This window comes from Coregonus clupeaformis, chromosome 30 (genome assembly GCF_020615455.1).
Source record: "Coregonus clupeaformis isolate EN_2021a chromosome 30, ASM2061545v1, whole genome shotgun sequence".
Taxonomy (NCBI): Eukaryota; Metazoa; Chordata; class Actinopteri; order Salmoniformes; family Salmonidae; genus Coregonus; species Coregonus clupeaformis.
The window spans coordinates 37,596,985-37,618,464 of NC_059221.1; the positions used below are offsets into that span (position 1 = coordinate 37,596,985).

Here is a 21,480-nt window from a genome sequence, read left to right on the forward strand (position 1 = left end):
TGTTTACTGTAGTGTTTACTGTGGTGTTTACTGTAGTGGGGCATGTAGTGTTTACTGTATTGTTTACAGTAGTGGGGCACATAGTGTTTACTGTAATGTTTACTGTAGTGGGGCATGTAGTGTTTACTGTAGTGTTTACTGTAGTGTTTACTGTAATGTTTACTGTAGTGTTTACTGTAGTAGGGCACGTAGTGTTTACTGTAGTGGGGCACGTAGTGTTTACTGTAGTGTTTACTGTAGTGGGGCACGTAGTGTTTACTGTAGTGTTTACTGTAGTAGGGCACATAGTGTTTATTATAGTAGGGCACGTAGTGTTTACTGTAGTGTTTACTGTAGTGTTTACTGTGGTGTTTACTGTGGTGTTTACTGTAGTGTTTACTGTAGTGGGGCACGTAGTGTTAACTGTGGTGTTTAATGTAGTGTTTACTGTGGTGTTTACTGTAGTGTTTACTGTAATGTTTACTGTAGTGTTTACTGTAGTGGGGCATTTAGTGTTTACTGTAGTGTTTACTGTAGTGGGGCATGTAATGTTTACTGTAGTGGGGCATTTAGTGTTTACTGTGGTGTTTACTGTGGTGATTACTGTAGTGGGGCATGTAATGTTTACTGTAGTGGGGCATTTAGTGTTTACTGTGGTGTTTACTGTGGTGATTACTGTAGTGGGGCATGTTGTGTTTACTGTAGTGTTTACTGTAGTGGGGCACGTAGTGTTTACTGTAGTGTTTACTGTAGTGGGGCACGTAGTGTTTACTGTAGTGTTTACTGTAGTAGGGCACGTAGTGTTTACTGTAGTGTTTACTGTAGTGGGGCACGTAGTGTTTACTGTAGTGTTTACTGTAGTGGGGCACATAGTGTTTATTATAGTAGGGCACGTAGTATTTACTGGGGTGTTTACTGTAGTGTTTACTGTAGTGGGGCACGTAGTGTTTACTGTAGTGTTTACTGTAGTGGGGCATGTAGTGTTTACTGTAGTGTTTACTGTAGTGTTTACTGTATACTGAAACTTTACTAGTATTGTGTATACCACAATTTGACAAAATGTTCAACATGAGATTTTCGTAACCCTTTATCAGGTTCATCAAGGTTGGAGCAGGTTTCAGTGACTGCACCCTGTGTTCTGTCTAAAACGTGCGTCCTTGTGTGTGTTTGTGTGCATTGTGGTAGATATTATCAAATAAGCATTTGCTGGAGTCCAAGTCAAACTAAGATTCTTTATTTCTGAGCTCAGAGGAAACAGAGTCACACAGCGCAGTGTAGACAGTCTGAATTCCGAAGCATTGGGTGATGAGCACATATCTTTATAGTTTCCTGTTCTTGGGTCGGGACTTTATTTATTCAAGGATGCATGTGCAAGCTGGTTTGCAACACAGAATGATACTCCCAAGAACAGGAGATCATTATAGGACAGTTTCACACAGTTTCACAAGGTTAGTCACATGCTCAATTATGTGGACACATACAGTTAAAATATCCCATTACAGCGTCTCGTGTGCCAATTATGGTACTGTGATACTATAGAAGTTTGGGTATAAGATGCACGTGGTGGAGGCACACACACTGGTCAGGGTCACGTTTGCAATGTATACAACAACTTTGTGTTGGTTGAATTAAACTACAGTACATTAGGGCTGCAATCTCTCTCTCTCTCTCTCACTCTCTCCCTCTCTCTCTCGCTCGCTCACTCTCTCCCTCTCTCTCTCGCTCACTGACTCTCACTCTCTCTCACCCCGATTTGCACTGGCAGCCTGTAGCCATTAGGCCAAAAATCTTGACAGACAAAGTTGTGATTTTTGTCAATTAAAAGATTTTAACATTATGCCTCTGATTCGTTTCTTCATCACCAACAGCAAAGACAATTGAAATAAATTAATTAGGCCCTAATTTATGGATTTCACATGACTGGGAATACAGATATGCATCTGTTGGTCACAGATACCTTAAAAAAAAGGTAGGGTCGTGGATCAGAAAACCAGTCAGTATCTGGTGTGACCACCATTTGCTTCATGCAGCGCGACACATTTCCTTCGTATAGAGTTGATCAGGCTGTTGATTGTGGCCTGTGGAATGTTGTCCCACTCCTCTTCAATGGCTGTGCAAGGTTGTTGGATATTACATTTTTGGTCATTTAGCAGACGCTCTTATCCAGAGCGACTTACAGTTAGAGAGTGCATACATTATAATTTTTTTCATACTGGCCCCCCGTATGAGTTGATCATAATAACAGAAAGAGCTGAGTCAACTGGGTTCAATCAGAATCACTCAAAGATGATCATAATAACAGAAAGAGCTGAGTCAACTGGGTTCAATCAGAATCACTCAAAGAAGATTATGATAACAGAAAGAGCTGAGTCAACTGGGTTCAATCAGAATCACTCAAAGATGAGCATAATAACAGAAAGAGCACACAAAGAATCAGCAATGGTGTCACATTCTATCACTTTGCTTATTATTCATGATGTCATACACTTGACTCATCTCTCCTTTATGGATACCTTCGCTGAAGTGTAAGTCACACCATTGTAGGTGCCGTTGGATGGGAAGACCAGCTGGCTGCCATTCTTGCAGGTGACTTTCACTGTGGCCCTGTAGTCGAGGTCGATATTTGCTCTCCCCACTGTGACTTCAACATCCAAGGTCTTCCATGGCGGGACCTTCAGTTGGATTGTATCCGCTTCTGTTATGGTCTCTGTCTTCACCAGACTGGTGGAATGCTCCACTCCCACGGTCAAGCTGAACCCTGATGACACCTCGACCAGCTCCGGGATCCCCGCTTTGACCGACACGTTCAAGGTGGTCTCTATCTTGTTGCTGACCGACCAGGAGGAAGTCTTAGTCAGGGTCTTGCTGTATTCAATGGACTCTTCTTGAACCAAGGACGTGTCGTTTTTGTGAGACACGGACTTCACATATTCTGGGGTCACCTAAAATCAACACACACACAAAGATAGAAATTGTTCAAACAAGACAAAGACAATTTAAGAACTAATCATCAGTGAGGAACTGATCAATTGATTTTCAGAAGGCCAATGATAAGAACTAATATGTGTGTGTGAGCCGTCTTGGCCTGATTTAAAAAATTCATATGGTTTAAAAAACATTTGGGTGTTGAGGCTATTTTAAACAAAATACATGTCTGTCCTAGAAATGAGATGCCTGATGCACCAAAGAATGTCGACCCCCGTATTGGATTACATGTTTTAAAGTGGACAGCCCCCTTAAAGTTTGAGCATCGGTAGAGTTTTCCTTAGCCGTCTACACACGTCTATAGCAGAGCTCACCTGGGGTTTGAGGAGGGACAGGGTGGGATACTCCATGTCGGTCAGCATGGACGACTTGATGGGGTTGATGAAGAGGAAGCCCATGCAGTCGATATCCGAGCCAGACCTCCCCTCCAGCCCCAGGCAGATTCCGGACCCACATCTATGGTGTACTCAGTCTTCAGGGACCAGCTAGTCATTTTTTCAAAGAACTGCCGGTTCTTACTCGTCGTGAACTTGATGGCACCCAGATGTGTGCCAGCACCGTTACCCCACAGTGACAGCTTGGTGATGTGCTCGCCGAGGTCGAACTCAAACTCATTGAAAGTGTGCGCTTTTCCAAAGGTTTTCACGCGCCCGTCGGTCAGCTCTGCCCGCACCGCTTTGATCTGCCAGCCTTCCACCGCCACTCCGATCTTCTTGAGGGTGGCACCGTTGTTCATGCCGTGGAATTCAAATGGTGCGCCTCCTCCACCACCGATAATGTACAGTCTGGTTGCCATGTGGAGTGTGTGTGCGTGCGTCCCGTAACCTCAAATAGAAATTTGCACAGATAAATGTATGCAGACTCCAACTCAAAGGAGAACTGATTCAGACATTCAAAGAACCAAAAGGAAATCAAGGAACAAGATTAAAGGAGAAATCGATAACCAAGGGATATACACTGCTCAAAATACACTTAAACAACACAATGTAACTCCAAGTCAATCACACTTCTGTGAAATCAAACTGTCCACTTAGGAAGCAACACTGATTGACAATAAATGTCACATGCTGTTGTGCAAATGGAATAGACAACAGGTGGAAATTATAGGCAATTAGCAAGATACCCCCAATAAAGGACTGGTTTTGCAGGTGGTGACCACAGACCACTTCTCAGTTCCTAGCTTCCTGGTTGATGTTTTGGTCACTTTTGAATGCTGGCGGTGCTTTCACTCTAGTGGTAGCATGAGACGGAGTCTACAACCCACACAAGTGGCTCAGGTAGTGCAGCTCATCCAGGATGGCACATCAATGCGAGCTGTGGCAAGAAGGTATGCTGTGTGTGTCAGCATAGTGTCCAGAGCATGGAGGCGCTACCAGGAGACAGGCCAGTACATCAGGAGACGTGGAGGAGGCCGTAGTAGGGCAACAACCCAGCAGCAGGACCGCTACCTCCGCCTTTGTGCAAGGAGGAGCAGGAGGAGCACTGCCAGAGCCCTGCAAAATGACCTCCAGCAGGCCACAAATGTGTCTGCTCAAATGGTCAGAAACAGACTCCATGAGGGTGGTATGAGGGCCCGACGTCCACAGGTGGGGGTTGTGCTTACAGCCCAATACCGTGCAGGACGTTTGGCATTTGCCAGAGAACACCAAGATTGGCAAATTCGCCACTGGCGCCCTGTGCTCTTCACAGATGAAAGCAGGTTCACACTGAGCACGTGACAGACGTGACAGAGTCTGGAGACGCTGTGGAGAACGTTCTACTGCCTGCAACATCCTCCAGCATGACCGGTTTGGCGGTGGGTCAGTCATGGTGTGGGGTGGCATTTCTTTGGGGGGCTGCACAGCCCTCCATGTGCTTGCCAGAGGTAGCCTGACTGCCATTAGGTACCGAGATGAGATCCTCAGACCCCTTGTGAGACCATATGCTGGTGCGGTTGGCCCTGGGTTCCTCCTAATGCAAGACAATTCTAGACCTCATGTGGCTGGAGTGTGTCAGCAGTTCCTGTAAGAGGAAGGCATCGATGCTATGGACTGGCCTGCCCGTTCCCCAGACCTGAATCCAATTGAGCACATCTGGGACATCATGTCTCGCTCCATCCACCAACAGACTGTCCAGGAGTTGGCGGATGCTTTAGTCCAGGTCTGGGAGGAGATCCCTAAGGAGACCATCCGCCACCTCATCAGGAGCATGCCCAGGCGTTGTAGGGAGGTCATACAGGCACGTGGAGGCCACACACACTACTAAGCATCATTTTGACTTGTTTTAAGGACATTACATCAAAGTTGGATCAGTCTGGAGTGTGGTTTTCCACTTTAATTTTGAGGGTGACTCCAAATCCAGACCTCCATGGGTTGATACATTTGATTTCCATTGATAATTTTTGTGTGATTGTGTTGTCAGCACATTCAACTATGTAAAGAAAAAAGTATTTAATAAGATTATATAATTCATTCAGATCTAGGATGTGTTGTTTAAGTGTTCCCTTTATTTTTTTGAGCAGTGTATTTTATCATGGTAAGAACTAGAGGTCGAGCAACACATCAGTCAAGGGTAGGGCTCTCCAACCCTGTTCCTGGAGAGCTACACTCCTGTAGGTTTTCACACCAACCCCAGTTGTAACTAACCTGATTCAGTTTATCAAGCAGTTCATTATTATAATTAGGTGGACTAGATTGGGATTGGAGAGAAAACCTACAGGACGGTAGCTCTGGTCTAGGGTGACGATCACACCACAATCCTCAGGTCACTAAGAAATGACACATTCATAAATCGCTCCTTAAATTCCTCCTCATCCTCCACCCTCCTCTGATCTTTCCATCTCTATTCATCTGGAATCTATCACACCCACTCAGCTAGGAACCTCAGAGTCACCATGGAGTCCCTCTCCTACTCCCAGCACATCCCCACTGTAACTCCTGCTGCTTCTTCCTGATCAACATGGTGACTTATGTGTAATGATGTCTATAAACATATTGTTGTGTAAGTGAGCACGTCTCTATGCACTTCTAAAATGTATTCTGATGTTGCTACAATGACGAATAATCATGAATAATGATGAGTACAAATGTTACAGATGCCACATCAGAATATGATAATCTGCCCTATAATGATGAGTATGAAAGTTTTAGATACCATGTCAGAATATGATAACATGCCCTATAATGATGAGTATGAAAGTTATAGATACCATGTCAGAATATGATAACCTGCACTATAATGATGAGTATGAAAGTTATAGATACCATGTCAGAATATGAGGTGTTTATGGTGCTGAAACTCACTTCTCCAAACAAAGGTGTTGCTTTGAAATATCTGAAAGAATAAAGATTGAATTGAATTAATATATAACAATATTCTTTAAGACAGGCTGCAGTATACACAGGTATGCATTAATACATTATAATATAGAATATTATTCTTTAAGACAAGCTGCAGTATTCACAGTTATGTATTCATATATTATAATATAGGACAATATTCTTTAAGACTGTCACGTCTCCTCCCATTGCTCCCCTCCAGCGCTCTGATTCGCCGGTCTACTGAGCCACCGGTCTGAGCGCACAACCTCGGCAACACCGGAATGGAAACCCAACGCACCCTGATCACCTCCAGCGCACCTGCACCTCATCATCTCATCACCACCCCTATATAGCCCAGGGCTGTTCAGTGTTGTGTTGTGTGTGATTGTTAGTGTCGTGTCGTGTACTCCCACTTTGTTGTTCTCGTGCGCAGTGTTTAAGTAAACCTTTACATTGTTGATTCCTGCGTCTTTATATCCTCAGTACTCGTCACAAAGACAGAGACTGCAGTATTCACAAGTATGTATTAATATATCATAATATAGAACAATATTATTTAAGACAGGCTGCAGTATTCACAGGTATGCATTAATATATTATGACACTGTCTAATATAGAACAGGGTCTGTCAACCTTTTAAAGTATCTGTCCAGTTAATTAGTAATAAAATCAACATTAGTTATTTTGTTCACATAGCAAGATGAGTTGTTAAATGCTTATGCAGGCCTCAGTTTCAAAGATGGATATAGATTATCTGATATAAGTAAGCTTTCATGTTAAAGCTGCATTAGGTAAGATTTTTATGAAACAATTTGGTGAAATTGTCATCACACACTGTCAGCTATCAGTATGTAAAATGCTTCTGAGAGAAGACCCAGCTTCTATGACTTCCCTCTCACTCTGCCATCGCTCCCTGAAAAATAGTTCCAGCCAATCGTGTCTCTAATAGGGAAGTACCTGACTAACGTGTACAAATAGTTAGATTTAAACAGAAATATACGTGATGAATTATAACAATTAGTTCAAGAATTTGGAACCTGACATTTCAGTACCCAACACTAGATGTGTCAATCAGTGTAATCAAGATGAAGACACAGCTTGATGTAAAGCACTAGACTCAACAGTCTACTCACATTAAACATCATACTGACATAATACTTTTGCATTCAAACCGAACAATAGGAGGCCAAAGTCAACCATGTGAAAACAAGGCAACAGTAAACATGTCGTGCCCCACGAATGATGCAGCACCCCGCCATGGGCCAATTGAGATGTCGCGTGTGACTAACCAATTGCAGTTAATTACCATAGCTCCCACCTTAGGCCAATCAGTGTAATTTTATGAATGCCGGAACTCTACGGCAAGATGAATCATTCAGCAAGTTTTGTCAAAATCGTCCTGTCTGAGACATTGTGTGTGACTAACGTACAAACAAATGTATGAACGAACGGACTGACCGAGACAGATCCGTAGTCCCCTCCCCAATTTCATTGTGTGTGACAACAAACCCATACCATGCTTGTTCAGCTAGACTTTATAACTGTTTTTAAGCAACTGTTTCAGAATATAGGAAGCATTTGTTCCCTGAAATGTTTTGTTCATTAACTGGTCAAAATAAAAATGTAGCTCTGAAATATTTCCTCATATAGCAAGATTAGTTATTTAGGAACATCTTGTACTTACATACAATTCTGTGCAGGCCTCAGTGTTAAGGATGACTATAGAAGATATTGATTGAAGTAAACTGATAGGTCTGATTTCAATATGCAATAAACTTGTTTACCAGCAAAGAGTCAAGACTCAGAGTGAAGTTAATTTGTTTAACACCAAAGACGCAACAGCGGAATGCGTGTCTCTGGAGTGGAGCAGCACTCTCTTATAAAGCAGCAAAACTCCCCCCACGCCCATACAATGATATGTAGTAAGTAGGTTTCTATTGAATTGAAACAGACCGTTACACCCTGATTAAGACATTGTATTGTGCTGATCATGACATATGTTTCAACCACTCTTGGTCACCACTTCCTCTTCTTGCTGTTGAGCCAGAGAGCATATCTGGGGTTTCCAGTCACTTCACAAACATGCTCACTAATATGCAACAACACATTTCACCACTCTTAGGGAAAAAAAGGTGCTATCTAGAACCTAAAATGGTTATTTGGCTTTCCCCATAGGATAACCCTTTGAAGAACCATTTTTCGTTCCAGGTAGAACCCTTTTGGTTCCAGGTAGAACCCGTTTGAGTTCCATGAAGAAACGTCTACACAGGGTTCTATATGAAATCCAAAAGGGTTCTACTTGGAACCATAAAGGTTTCTCCTATGGGGACAGACGAAGAACACTTTTGGAATCCTTTTTTCTAAGAGTGTGGTTTTGTACATCAAAACATCCCATAAGATTAAAGCCTAACTCCACATATCCTATCACACTAAAGCAATTAATTTACAATCTTTCAAAACTTTTATGACAAGTTAAGAAAATGGCTGACATGGAGACCTTCCTTTCTCTTATTTCCTGTGAACACTCTGGCTGTGTTTGAATAGTCTCGTGAACTGAAGGAACCTTCCTTCCTTGCTAGTTGACCCGGAAGATTCTGAGCAGCAGCGAGGAAAGGACCATTCAAATTGTAAAAGGCATTAAGGAACGGAGCTTCAGTCATCCTTTCCTATCCTCTTTTACCGAGGCTACATGGATGTAACCTTTTGCGGAAGCGTTTAATATATAATAATAATAATAATATGCCATTTAGCAGACGCTTTTATCCAAAGCGACTTACAGTCATGCGTGCATACATTTTTGTGTATGGGTGGTCCCGGGGATCGAACCCACTACCTTGGCGTTACAAGCGCCGTGCTCTACCAGCTGATCCAATGAATTACAGTCAATATCCAATAATTATCTAAGGTTGCCGAAACAGTCCAGAAGGAAAGTTAATTCATGGATGTAACCTTTTGCGGAAGCGTTTAGGGAAATGTTCGCAGAGAGCGGGAACTAAAAACTGTCCGAGTATTTGAAGAAGAACCTGTAACAATGGATTAGTTCTCTGTCTGCTGTGGGAGATTTATTATTCTCATAAATGATGGGATGACTAACTTAGAAAGAATGCATTCTTCATTCTATTCTTGACTGGGCTAATGTAGGTTGTGTCACCTGGCAAGCTGTGATTGATGTGAAGAGCTGTTTTAGGAGATAAGATAATAATTTGTGTCTCCAAATACTAGACTATACCGGTTCTTTGTGATCTGTGAACCATCCTTGGACGTAGGAATGGTGTCTAGGGGAGCTGGCTCTTCTCACCAAGACAGGTTGTTATGATAAGGACTTATGCCTGGCAATAGGGGTGCGTCAACGGATAGGCTGAGTTTGTCTAAACCACGCTCAGCATCTACTCTGATTGGCCAGCAGAGAGGTGGGAACTCTCTCTCTGTCAGAGTATTTGAGGAAGAACATGTAACAATGGATTTAGTTCTCTGTCTGCCCTGCGAGGTATTTCAGTGAGCCCGTATACGAACCAACATACTTATCATACATACATTTTGCATATAATAAATTTAGCTTGGATTGAAGATCTCTTGATTCTTATTCTAATACCAGATTTGAATTACGCAATTTCTAACACTAGATTTGTCGCTAGTCGATTTTTTGAAAATGTGTCGCTAGTGGGGTCTGAATACTCGCTAAATATAGCGACAAAGTCGCTAAGTTGGCAACACTGAGAGCTCGCCAGAGAAGAAGTCAGTGAGATGATGATGTTGTTTCGCGTCACCCAGAATGTGTAGACTCGAGAAGCAGGGATGACTACTATTAGTATGCGTTTGTACTTGCCTTAAACCAGAGTCAAGGTGTCAAGTCGTTACAGCTCTGAAGTTCACAAAGAAATGTTATTCAATTCAAAATGTTGGCAAGATATTTCAACTCTGTATGGCAAGCGTGAATGTCTGACTGAACGTTTATGAGTCTGCTTTGGGCCACAGCTCGTAGCTACGTTAAATCTAATCACATTGAAGAATCTTGTAGTGTGTGACCACCGTCTGTGCCACATCGTTTAGTGTGCTCACCACTACGCTGGCAACATGAAACAAACTACAGGAAAGACGGTCGTTTAATGTGAGAGGCTCAGCGATGTTAGGATTTTGAAAGTCGTGTAGTGTCCACCCTGCTTAACTCTAAAGACGTCGTGACAGGATGTTCTCTTGATGTAAAAAAAAAAATGTATTTGTCACATGCGCTGAATATAATATAATAATATGCCATTTAGCAGACACTTTTATCCAAAGCAACTTATAGTCATGTGCGCATACATTTTTTGTATATGGGTGGTCCCGGGGATCGAACCCACTACCCTGGCGTTACAAGCACAGTGCTCTACCAGCTGAGCTACAGAGGACAACACCTTACTGTGAAATGCTTACTTGTGAGTGCTTGTGAGTGCTTAACCAACAATGCAGTTCAGTTTTTAAAAAGTAAGTAAGACAAATGTGCTAAATAATCTAATGGAAAAATAGTAACACAATAAAATAACAATAACAAGGCTATATACAAGGGGTACCGGTACAGAGTCAATGTGCAGGGGTACGGGTTAGTCGAGGTAATTTACCTAATATGTACATGTAGGTAGGGGTAAAGTGACTATGCATAGATAATAAACAGCGAGTACCAGCAGCGTCTGTGAAGAGTGTGAAGGAACGTCCGTGTGTGTGGGTGTGCGTATGGGTGTGTGTATGGGTGTGTGTATGTGTGTGTATGTGTGTGTGTGTGTGTGTGTGTGTGTGGTTAGAGTCCACTGAGTGTACATTGAGCCTGTGCAAGAGAGTCTATGCAACAAAAAAATATAGAATAATAATAATAATATAAGGGGGTCAATGTAAATTGTCCAGGTGGCCATTTGATTAACTATTCAGCAGTCTTATGGCTTGGGGGTAGAAGCTGTTCAGGAGCATATTGGTCCCAGACTTGGCGCTCCAATACCGCTTGCCGTGCGGTAACAGAGAGAACAGTCTATGACTAGGGTGGCTGGAGTCTTTGACCATTTTTGGGGCCTTCCTTTGACACCGCCTGGTATAGAGGTCCTGGATAGCGGGCAACTCAGTGATGTACTGGGCCATACGCACTACCCTCTGTAGCACCCTTGCGGTCGGATGCCAAGCAGTTTGAAATTGTTGCCCCATGTAGATTGAAGTATAAAAAGTCATTTCTGGGTAGGCCTGAAATTGCCTGTCTATCAGTAGTAGTAGTGGCAAATGCACTGTAAGTGACGTGAACACTAAAAACACTGAGAACACTGACAACACTGAGAACACTGAACTCTGAGAAATTAAATCAAATCAAATTGTATTTGTCACATGCTCCGAATACAAAAGGTGTAGACCTTACAGTGAAATGCTTACTTAAAAGCCCTTAACCAACAATGCAGTTTTAAGAAAGAATACCAAAAAATTTGCTATAAAATACTATATGAAATAATACGAAATAAAAGTAACAAATAATTAAAGAGCAGCAGTGAAAATAACAATAGCGAGGCTATATACAGGGGGTACTGGTACCAAGTCAATGTGCGGGGGCACCGGTTAGTCGAGGTAATTGAGGTAATATGTACATGTAGGTAGAGTTATTAAAGTGACTATGCGTAGATAATAAACAGAGAGTAGCAGCAGCGTAAATAGGGGGGATGGGGGGGCAAAGCATATAGTCTGGGTAGCCATTTGATTAGATGTTCAGGAGTCGTATGTCTTGGGGTAGAAGCTGTTTAGAAGCCTCTTGGACCTAGACATGGCGCTCCGGCACCGCTTGTCGTGCGGTAGCAGAGAGAACAGTCTATGACTAGGGTGGCTGGAGTCTTTGACAATGTTTAGGACCTTCCTCTGACACCGCCTGGTATAGAGGTCCTGGATAGCAGGAAGCTTGGCCCCAGTGATATACTGGGCCATGCGCACTACCCTCGGTAGTGCCTTGCGGTCGGAGGCCGAGCAGTTGCCATACTAGGCAGTGATGCAACCAGTCAGGATGCTCTCGGTGGTGCAGCTGTAGAACCTTTGAGGATCTGAGGACCCATGCCAAATATTTTCAGTCTCCTTAGGGGGAATAGGTTTTGTCGTGCCCTCTTCACGACTGTCTTGGTGTGCTTGGACCATGATAGTATGTTGGTGATGTGGACACCAAAGAACTTGAAGCTCTCAACCTGCTTCACTACAGCCCCGTCGATGAGAATGGGGGCGTGCTCTGTCCTCTTCTTTTTCCTGTAGTCCACAATCATCTCCTTTGTCTTGATCAAGTTGAGGGAGTGGTTGTTGTCCTGGCACCACACGACCAGGTCTCTGACCTTCTCCCTATTGGCTGTCTCGCCGTTGTCAGTGATCAGGCCTACCACTGTTGTGTCATCGGCAAACTTAATGATGGCGTTGGAGTCGTGCCTGGCCAAGCAGTCATGAGTGAACAGGGAGTACAGGAGGGGACTGAGCACGCACCCCTGAAGGGGCCCCCGTGTTGAGGATCAGCGTGACGGATGTGTTGTTACCTACACTTACCACCTGGGGGCGGCCCGTCAGGAAGTCCAGGATCCAGTTGCAGAGGGAGGGGTTAAGTCCCAGGGACCTTAGATTAGTGATGAGCTTTGAGGGGACTATGGTGTTGAACGCTGAGCTGTAGTCAATGAATAGCATTCTCACTTAGGTGTTCCTTTTGTCCAGGTGTGAAAGGGCAGTGTGGAGCGCAATAGAGATTGCATCATCTGTGGATCTGTTGGGGCGGTATGCAAATTGGAGTGGGTCTAGGGTTTCTGGGATAATGGTGTTGATCTGAGCCATGACCAGCCTTTCAAAGCACTTCATGGCTACAGATGTGACTGCTATGGGTCGGTAGTCATTTAGGCAGGGAACCTTAGTGTTCTTGGGCACAGGGACTATTGTGGTCTGCTTGAAACATATTGGTATTACAGACTCAGACAGGGAGAGGTTGAAAATGTCAGTGAAGACACTTGCCAGTTGGTCAGCGCATGCTCGGAGTACACGTCCTGGTAATCCGTCTGGCTCTGAGGCCTTGTGAATGTTGACCTGTTTAAAGGTCTTACTCACATAGGCTACGGAGAGCGTGATCACACAGTCGTCCGGAACAGCTGATGCTCTCATGCATGTTTCAGTGTAACTTGCCTCGAAGCGAGCATAGAAGTAATTTAGCTCGTCTGGTAGGCTCGTGTCACTGGGCAGCTCGTGGCTGTGCTTCCCTTTGTAGTCTGTAATAGTTTGCAAGCCCTGCCACATCTGACGAGCATCGGAGCCGGTGTAGTACAATTCAATTTTAATCCTGTATTGACGCTTTGCCTGATTGATGGTCCGTCGGAGGGCATAGCGGGATTTCTTATAAGCTTTCGGGTTAGAGTCCCGCTCCTTGAAAGTGGCAGCTCTACCCTTTAGCTCAGTGTGGATGTTGCCTCTAATCCATGGCTTCTGGTTGGGGTATGTACGTACAGTGACTGTGGGGACGACGCCATCGATGCACTTATTGATGAAGCCAGTGACTGATGTGGTGTACTCCTCAATGCCATCGGAAGAATCCCGGAACACATTCCAGTCTGTGCTAGCAAAACAGTCCTGTAGTTTAGCATCTGCTTCATCTGACCACTATTTTATTGACCGAGTCACTGGTGCTTCCTGCTTTAGTTTTTGCTTGTAAGCAGAATTATGGTCAGATTTGCCAAATGGAGGGCGAGGGAGAGCTTTGTACGCATCTCTGTGTGTGGAGTAAAGGTGGTCTCAAGTTTTTTTTCCCTCTGGTTGCACATTTAACATGCTGGTTAGAAATGAGGTAAAACAGATTTAAGTTTCCCTGCATTAAAGTCCCCGGCCACTACGAGAACACTGCGGGTGAGAAAAAAACCTAGAGAGACTGAAACAATATCCCAAATATGACTCCTAGGCCAATTCTTGGTGTGCTGTGTCCTTCGTGTCTGAGTCCTGACAACAAAACAATAGATGACATTCTTCGTGAGGCACCTGATAGTCTTAGCAGTGTTGTACATACACTATATACAGTGCATTCGGAAAGTACTCAGACCCCTAGTCTTTTGTTACGTTACAGCCTTATTCTAACATGTATTAAATTGTTTTTCCCCCTCATCAATCTAAACACAATATCCCATAATGACAAAGCAAAAACAGGTTTTTAGAAATACATTTCTATAAGTATTCAGACCCTTTACTCAGTATTTTGTTGAAGCACCTTTGGCAGCGATTACAGCCTCAAGTCTTCTTGGGTATGACGCTACAAGCTTGGCACACCTTTATTTGGGGAGTTTCTCCCATTCTTCTCTGCAGATCCTCTCAAGCTCTGTCAGGTTGGATGGGGAGCGTCACTGCACAGCTATTTTCAGGTGTCTCCAGAGATGTTCGATCGGGTTCAAGTCCGGGCTCTGGCTGGGCCACTCAAGGACATTCATAGACTTGTCCCGAAGCCACTCATACATTTTCTTGGCTTGTTGTCCTGTTGGAAGGTGAACCTTCAAATCAAATCAAATCAAATCAAATCAAATTTTATTGGTCACATGCGCCGAATACAACAGGTGCAGACATTACAGTGAAATGCTTACTTACAGCCCTTAACCAACAGTGCATTTATTTTAAACAAAAAGTAAGAATAAAACAACAACAAAAAAGTGTTGAGAAAAAAGAGCAGAAGTAAAAATAAAGTGACAGTAGGGGAGGCTATATATACAATAGAATAAAGTGACAGTAGGGAGGCTATATATACAGGGGGGTACCGTTGCATAGTCAATGTGCGGGGGCACCGGCTAGTTGAGGTAGTTGAGGTAATATGTACATGTGGGTAGAGTTAAAGTGACTATGCATAAATACTTAACAGAGTAGCAGCAGCGTAAAAAGTATGGGGTGGGGGGCAGTGCAAATAGTCCGGGTAGCCATGATTAGCTGTTCAGGAGTCTTATGGCTTGGGGGTAGAAGCTGTTGAGAAGTCTTTTGGACCTAGACTTGGCACTCCGGTACCGCTTGCCGTGCGGTAGCAGAGAGAACAGTCTATGACTAGGGTGACTGGAGTCTTTGACAATTTTGAGGGCCTTCCTCTGACACCGCCTGGTATAGAGGTCCTGGATGGCAGGGAGCTTTGCCCCTGTGATGTACTGGGCCGTACGCACTACCCTCTGTAGTGCCTTGCGGTCAGAGGCCAAGCAGTTGCCATACCAGGCGGTGATGCAACCAGTCAGGATGCTCTCGATGGTGCAGCTGTAGAATTTTTGAGGATCTGAGGACCCATGCCAAATCTTTTTAGTCTCCTGAGGGGGAATAGGCTTTGTCGTGCCCTCTTCACGACTGTCTTGGTGTGTTTGGACCATGATAGTTCGTTGGTGATGTGGACACCAAGGAACTTGAAGCTCTCAACCTGTTCCACTACAGCCCCGTCGATGAGAATGGGGGCGTGCTCAGTCCTCTTTTTTTTCCTGTAGTCCACAATCATCTCCTTTGTCTTGGTCACGTTGAGGGAGAGGTTGTTGTCCTGGCACCACACGGCCAGATCTCTGACCTCCTCCCTATAGGCTGTCTCATCGTTGTCGGTGATCAGGCCTACCACTGTTGTGTCGTCGGCAAACTTAATGATGGTGTTGGAGTCGTGCCTGGCCATGCAGTCATGGGTGAACAGAGAGTACAGGAGGGAACTGAGCACGCACCCCTGAGGGGCCCCCGTGTTGAGGATCAGTGTGGCAGATGTGTTGTTACCTACCCTTACCACCTGGGGGCGGCCCGTCAGGAAGTCCAGGATCCAGTTGCAGAGGGAGGTGTTTAGTCCCAGGATCCTTAGCTTAGTGATGAGCTTTGAGGGCACTATGGTGTTGAATGCTGAGCTGTAGTCAATGAATAGCATTCTCACGTAGGTGTTCCTCTTGTCCAGGTGGGAAAGGGCAGTGTGGAGTGCGATAGAGATTGCATCATCTGTGGATCTGTTGGGGCGGTATGCAAATTGGAGTGGGTCTAGGGTTTCTGGGATTATGCTGTTGATGTGAGCCATGACCAGTCTTTCAAAGCACTTCATGGCTACAGACGTCAGTGCCACGGGTCGGTAGTCATTTAGGCAGGTTATCTTAGAGTTCTTGGGCACGGGGACTATGGTCCCCAGTCTGAGGTCCTGAGTGCTCTGGAGCAGGTTTTCATCAAGGATCTCTATGTACTTTGCTCCTTTCATCTTTCCCTCGATCCTGACTAGTCTCCCAGTCCCTGCTGCTGAAAAACATCCCTACAGCATGATGCTGCCACCACAATGCTTCACCGTAGTTCAATCAGAGTTCATTCTTGGTTTCATCAGACCAGAGAATCTTGTTTCTCTTGGTCTGAGAGTCCTTTAGGTGCCTTTTGGCAAACTCCAAGCAGGCTGTCATGTGCCTTTTACTGAGGAGTGGCTTCCGTCTGGCCACTCTACTATAAAGGCCTGATTGGTGGAGTGCTGCAGAGATGGTTGTCCTTCTGGAAGGTTCTCCCATCTCCACAGAGGAACTCTGGAGCTCTGTCAGACTGACCAAGGCCCTTCTCCCCCGATTGCTCAGTTTGGCTGGTGGCCAGCTCTAGGAAGAGTCTTGGTGGTTCCAAACTTCTTCCATTTAAGAGTGATGGAGGCCACTGTGCTCTTGGAGATCTTCAATGCTGCAGAATGTTTTTGGACCTTCCCCAGATCTGTGCCTCGACACAATCCTGTCTCGGAGCGCTACGGACAATTCTTTCAACCTCATGGCTTGGTTTTTGCTCTGACATGCACTGTCAACTGTGGGACCTTATATAGACAGGTGTGTGCCTTTCCAAATAATGTCCAATCAATTGAATTTACCACAGGTGGACTCCAATCAAGTTATAGAAACATCTCAAGGATGATCAATGGAAACAGGATGCACCTGACCTCAATTTCGAGACTCATAGCAAAGGGTCTGGATACTTTTGTAAATAAGGTATTTCTGTTTTTATTTTTAATAAATTTGCAAACATTTCTAAAAACCTGTTTTCACCTTGTCATTATGGGGTATTGTGTGTAGATTGATGAGGACATGTTTTTATTTAATCAATTTTAGAATAAGGCTGTAACGTAACAATGTTGAAAAAGTGAAGGGGTCTGAATACTTTCTGAATGCACCGTATATAAAGTATGTGGACACTAATTCAAATTAGTGGATTCGGCTATTTCAGCCACACCCAATGCTGACAGGTGTATAAAATCGAGCACACCGCCATGCAATCCCCATAGACAAACAGTGGCAGTAGAATGGCCTTACTGAAGAGCTCAGTGACTTTCAATGTGGCACTGTCATAGGAGGCCACCTTTCCAACAAGTCAGTTCGTTAAATTCCTGCCCTGCTAGAGCTGCCCCGGTCAACTGTAAGTGCTGTTATTGTGAAGTGGAAATGTCTAGGAGCAACAACGGCTCATCCGCGAAGTGGTAGGCCACACAAGCTCACAGAACGGGACCAGCAAGTGCTGAAGCACATACAAATTGTCTGTCCTCGGTTGCAACACACACTACCAAGTTCCAAACTGCCTCTGGAAGAAACGTCAGCACAAGAACTGTTCGTCGGGAGCTTCACTAAATGGATTTCCATGCACAATGCCAAGCATCGGCAAATCAGTTAATAACTAATTCTTATTTACAATGATGGCCTACCAAAAGGCAAAAGGCCTCCTATGGGGACGGGGCTGGAATTAAAAAGAAAAATATAGGACAAAACACACATCACGACCAGAGAGACACCACAACACTACATAAAGAGAGACCTAAGACAACAACAAAACATGGCAGCAACACATGACAACACAGCGTGGTAGCAACACCACATGACAACAGCATGGTAGCAACACCACATGACAACAACATAGTAGCAACTCAACATGGCAGCAGCACAAGACATGGTACAAACATTATTGGGCAACAGACAACAGCACAAAGGCAAGAAGGTAGAGACAACTATACATCACGCGAAGCAGTCACAACTGTCAGTAAGAGTGTCCATGATTGAGTCTTTGAATGAAGAGATGGAGATAAAACTGTCCAGTTTGAGTGTTTTTTGCAGATCGTTCCAGTCGCTAGATGCAGCGAACTGAAAAGAGGAGCGACCCAGGGATGTGTGTGCTTTGGGGACCTTTAACAGAATGTGACTGGCAGAACAGGTGTTGTATGTGGAGGATGAGGGATGCAGTAGGTATCACAGATAGGCGGGAGTGAGGCCTAAGAGGGTTTTATAAATAAGCATCAACCGGTGGGTCTTGCAATGAGTATACAGAGATGACCAGTTTACAGTGGAGTATAGAGTGCTGTGATGTGTCCTATAAGGAGTGTTGGTGGCAAATCTGATGGCCGAATGGTAAAGAACATCTAGCCGCTCGAGAGCACCCTTACCTGCCGATCTATAAATTACGTCTCCGTAATCTAGCATGGGTAGGATGGTCATCTGAATCAGGGTTAGTTTGGCAGCTGGGATGAAAGAGGAGTGATTACGATAGAGGAAACCAAGTCTAGATTTAACCTTAGCCTGCAGCTTTGATATGTGCTGAGAGAAGGAGAGTGTACTGTCTAGCCATACTCCCATGTACTTGTATGAGGTGACTACCTCAAGCTCTAAACCCTCAGAGGTAGTCATTCTTACCAAACCACATTACCTTTGTTTTGGAGGTGTTCAGAACAAGGTTTAGGGCAGAGAAAGCTTGTTGGACACTAAGAAAGCTTTGTTGTAGAGCGTTTAACACAAAATCTGGGGAGGGGCCAGCTGAGTATAAGACTGTATCATCTGCATATAAATGGATGAGAGCGCTTCCTACTGCCTGAGCTATGTTGTTGATGTAAATTGAGAAGACTGTGGGGCCTAGGATCGAGCCTTGGGGTAATCCCTTGGTGACAGGCAGTGGCTGAGACAGCAGATGTTCTGACTTTATACACTGCACTCTTTGGGAGAGGTAGTTAGCAAACCAGGCCAAAGTCCTCTCAGAGACACCAGTACTCCTTAGCCGGCTCAGAAGAATGGAATGGTCTACCGTATCAAAAGGTTTGGCCAAGTCAATAAAAATGGCAGCACAACATTACTTAGAGTCAAGGGCAATGGTGACATCATTTAGGACCTTTAAGGTTGCATCCATAACCTGAGCGGAAACCAGATTGCATACCAGAGAGAATACTATAGACATCAAGAAAGCCAGTCAGTTGATTATTGACAAGTTCTTCCAACACTTTTGATAAACAGGACAAAATAGAAATTGGCCTATAACAGTTAGGATCAGTTTGATCTCCCCCTTTAAATAAAGGACGCACCATGGCTGCCTTCCAAGCAATGGGAACCTCCCCAGAGAGGAGAGACAGGTAAAAAAAAAAAGACAGGCTTGGCGATGATAGGGGCTGCAACCATAAAGAAGAAAGGGTCTACATCATCTGACCCAGATGGTTCTTTGGGGTCAAGTTTAAGGAGCTCCTTTAGCATCTCAGACTGCAGGGAGAAACTTTGTAGCGGGGGAAAAGAGGGAGGAGCATCGGGGCTAGTCACATAAGAAGGGGTGGGAGATGAGGAAATGTTGGATGGACAAGGAGGCATGGCTGAGTCAAATAGGAATCCTGACTGAATGAAGTGGTGATTAAAGAGCTCAGCTATCTGCTCCTTGTCGGTAAGAACCACATTATCAACATTAAGGGACTTGGGCAGTTGTGAGGATGAGGGTTTATTCTCCAGGTCTTTAACTGTTTTCCAGAACTTTCTTGGGGTTAGACCCACAGAGAGCGAACTGCTCCTTAAAGTAACTAACTTTGGCCTTCCGGATAGCCAGAGTGCACTTATTTCTCATTTGCCTGAACGAGAGCCAGTCAGCCTGAGTAAGCGTGTGCTGAGCCTTTCGCCAAATGGAATTCTTGAGGTGGAGTAACTCTGCCAGATCACGGTCGAACCAGGGGCTGAACCTGTTTTTAATTCTCATTTTCTTTATGGGGGATCCAAGTGTCTTCAACAGAGGGGATCAAGCTGATTCTATACCAATTTACAGAGGCCAGGTCATAAAGGAAGGCTTGCTCATTAAAGTTTTTCAGGACAGGTCGTTTCACCTGAGCAGCCGTTACGAACACAGGCTGTAAAACAGTGATCACTAAGGTCATTATAGAAAACACCAGACTGATACCTATCAGGATTATTTGTGAGGATAACATCAAGGAGAGAAGCCTTTTCTGGGTGTTTGGAGTCATACCTTGTGGGATTGGTAATAATCTGAGAAAGATTTAGGGAGTCCCATTGCTTTAGGACTTGGTCAGGTGGTTTAAGCATGTCCCAGTTTAGGTCACCTAGCAGGACAAATTCAGACTTAGTGTAAGGGGCCAGGAGAGCGCTTCGGGCAGGTAGGGTACAGGCCGGTGCTGATGGTGGACGATAACACCCAGCAACAGTCAACAAATAGCTATTTGAAAGTTTAATGCTTAAAACCAGCAAATCAAATTGTTTGGGGACAGACTTGGTGGAGACAACCGAGCACTGAAGGTGTTCCATGGTAAAGATTGCCACTCCACCACCTTTGGAAGATCTGTCTTGCCAAAAAAGGTTATAACCAGAAAGGTTAACATCCGTGTTCAAAACACTCTTTCTTAACCACGTCTCAGTAATGACCAACACATCTGGATTGGAGCTGTGAACCCACACTTTCAATTGATCAATTTTAGGTAATAAGCTTCTAGTGTTAACGTGCAGGGCAGACAGCTATTTGCATTGACACAAAATAGTCCAAATTGGTGAAGTGAAATGAAAAAAATTACTTGTTTCAAAACATTCTAAAAAATAAATAACGGAAAAGTGGTGCGTGCATATGTATTCACCCCCTTTGCTATGAAGCCCCTAAATAAGATCTGGTGCAACCAATTACCTTCAGAAGTCACATAATTAGTTAAATAAAGTCCACCTGTGTGCAATCTAAGTGTCACATGATCTGTCACATGATCTCAGTATATACACCTGTTCTTTCTGAAAGGCCCCAGAGTCTGCAGCACCACTAAGCAAGGGGCACCACCAAGCAAGCGGCACTATGAAGACCAAGGAGCTCTCCAAACAGGTCAGGGACAAAGTTGTGGAGAAGTACAGATCAGGGTTGGATAAAAAAAAAATATCCGAAGCTTTGAACATCCCACGTAGCACCATTAAATCCATTATAAAAAAATTGAAAGAATATGGCACCACAACAAACCTGCCAAGAGAGGACCGCCCACCAAAACTCA

General features: G+C 44.3%; 1 protein-coding gene across 1 annotated transcript; it reads right to left on the reverse strand.

Annotated features, from left to right (window-relative positions):
- Positions 1 to 2,131: 2,131 nt before the first annotated feature.
- On the reverse strand, positions 2,132 to 8,181 carry LOC121546129 (aerolysin-like protein). The gene is given in 5 exon segments (XM_045209329.1): positions 2,132 to 2,921; positions 3,279 to 3,418; positions 3,421 to 3,789; positions 6,246 to 6,276; positions 7,948 to 8,181. Coding segments are annotated over 3 exon segments (930 nt in total). The 5' UTR covers positions 3,761 to 3,789; positions 6,246 to 6,276; positions 7,948 to 8,181; the 3' UTR covers positions 2,132 to 2,471.
- Between the last annotated feature and the right edge of the window lie 13,299 nt (positions 8,182 to 21,480).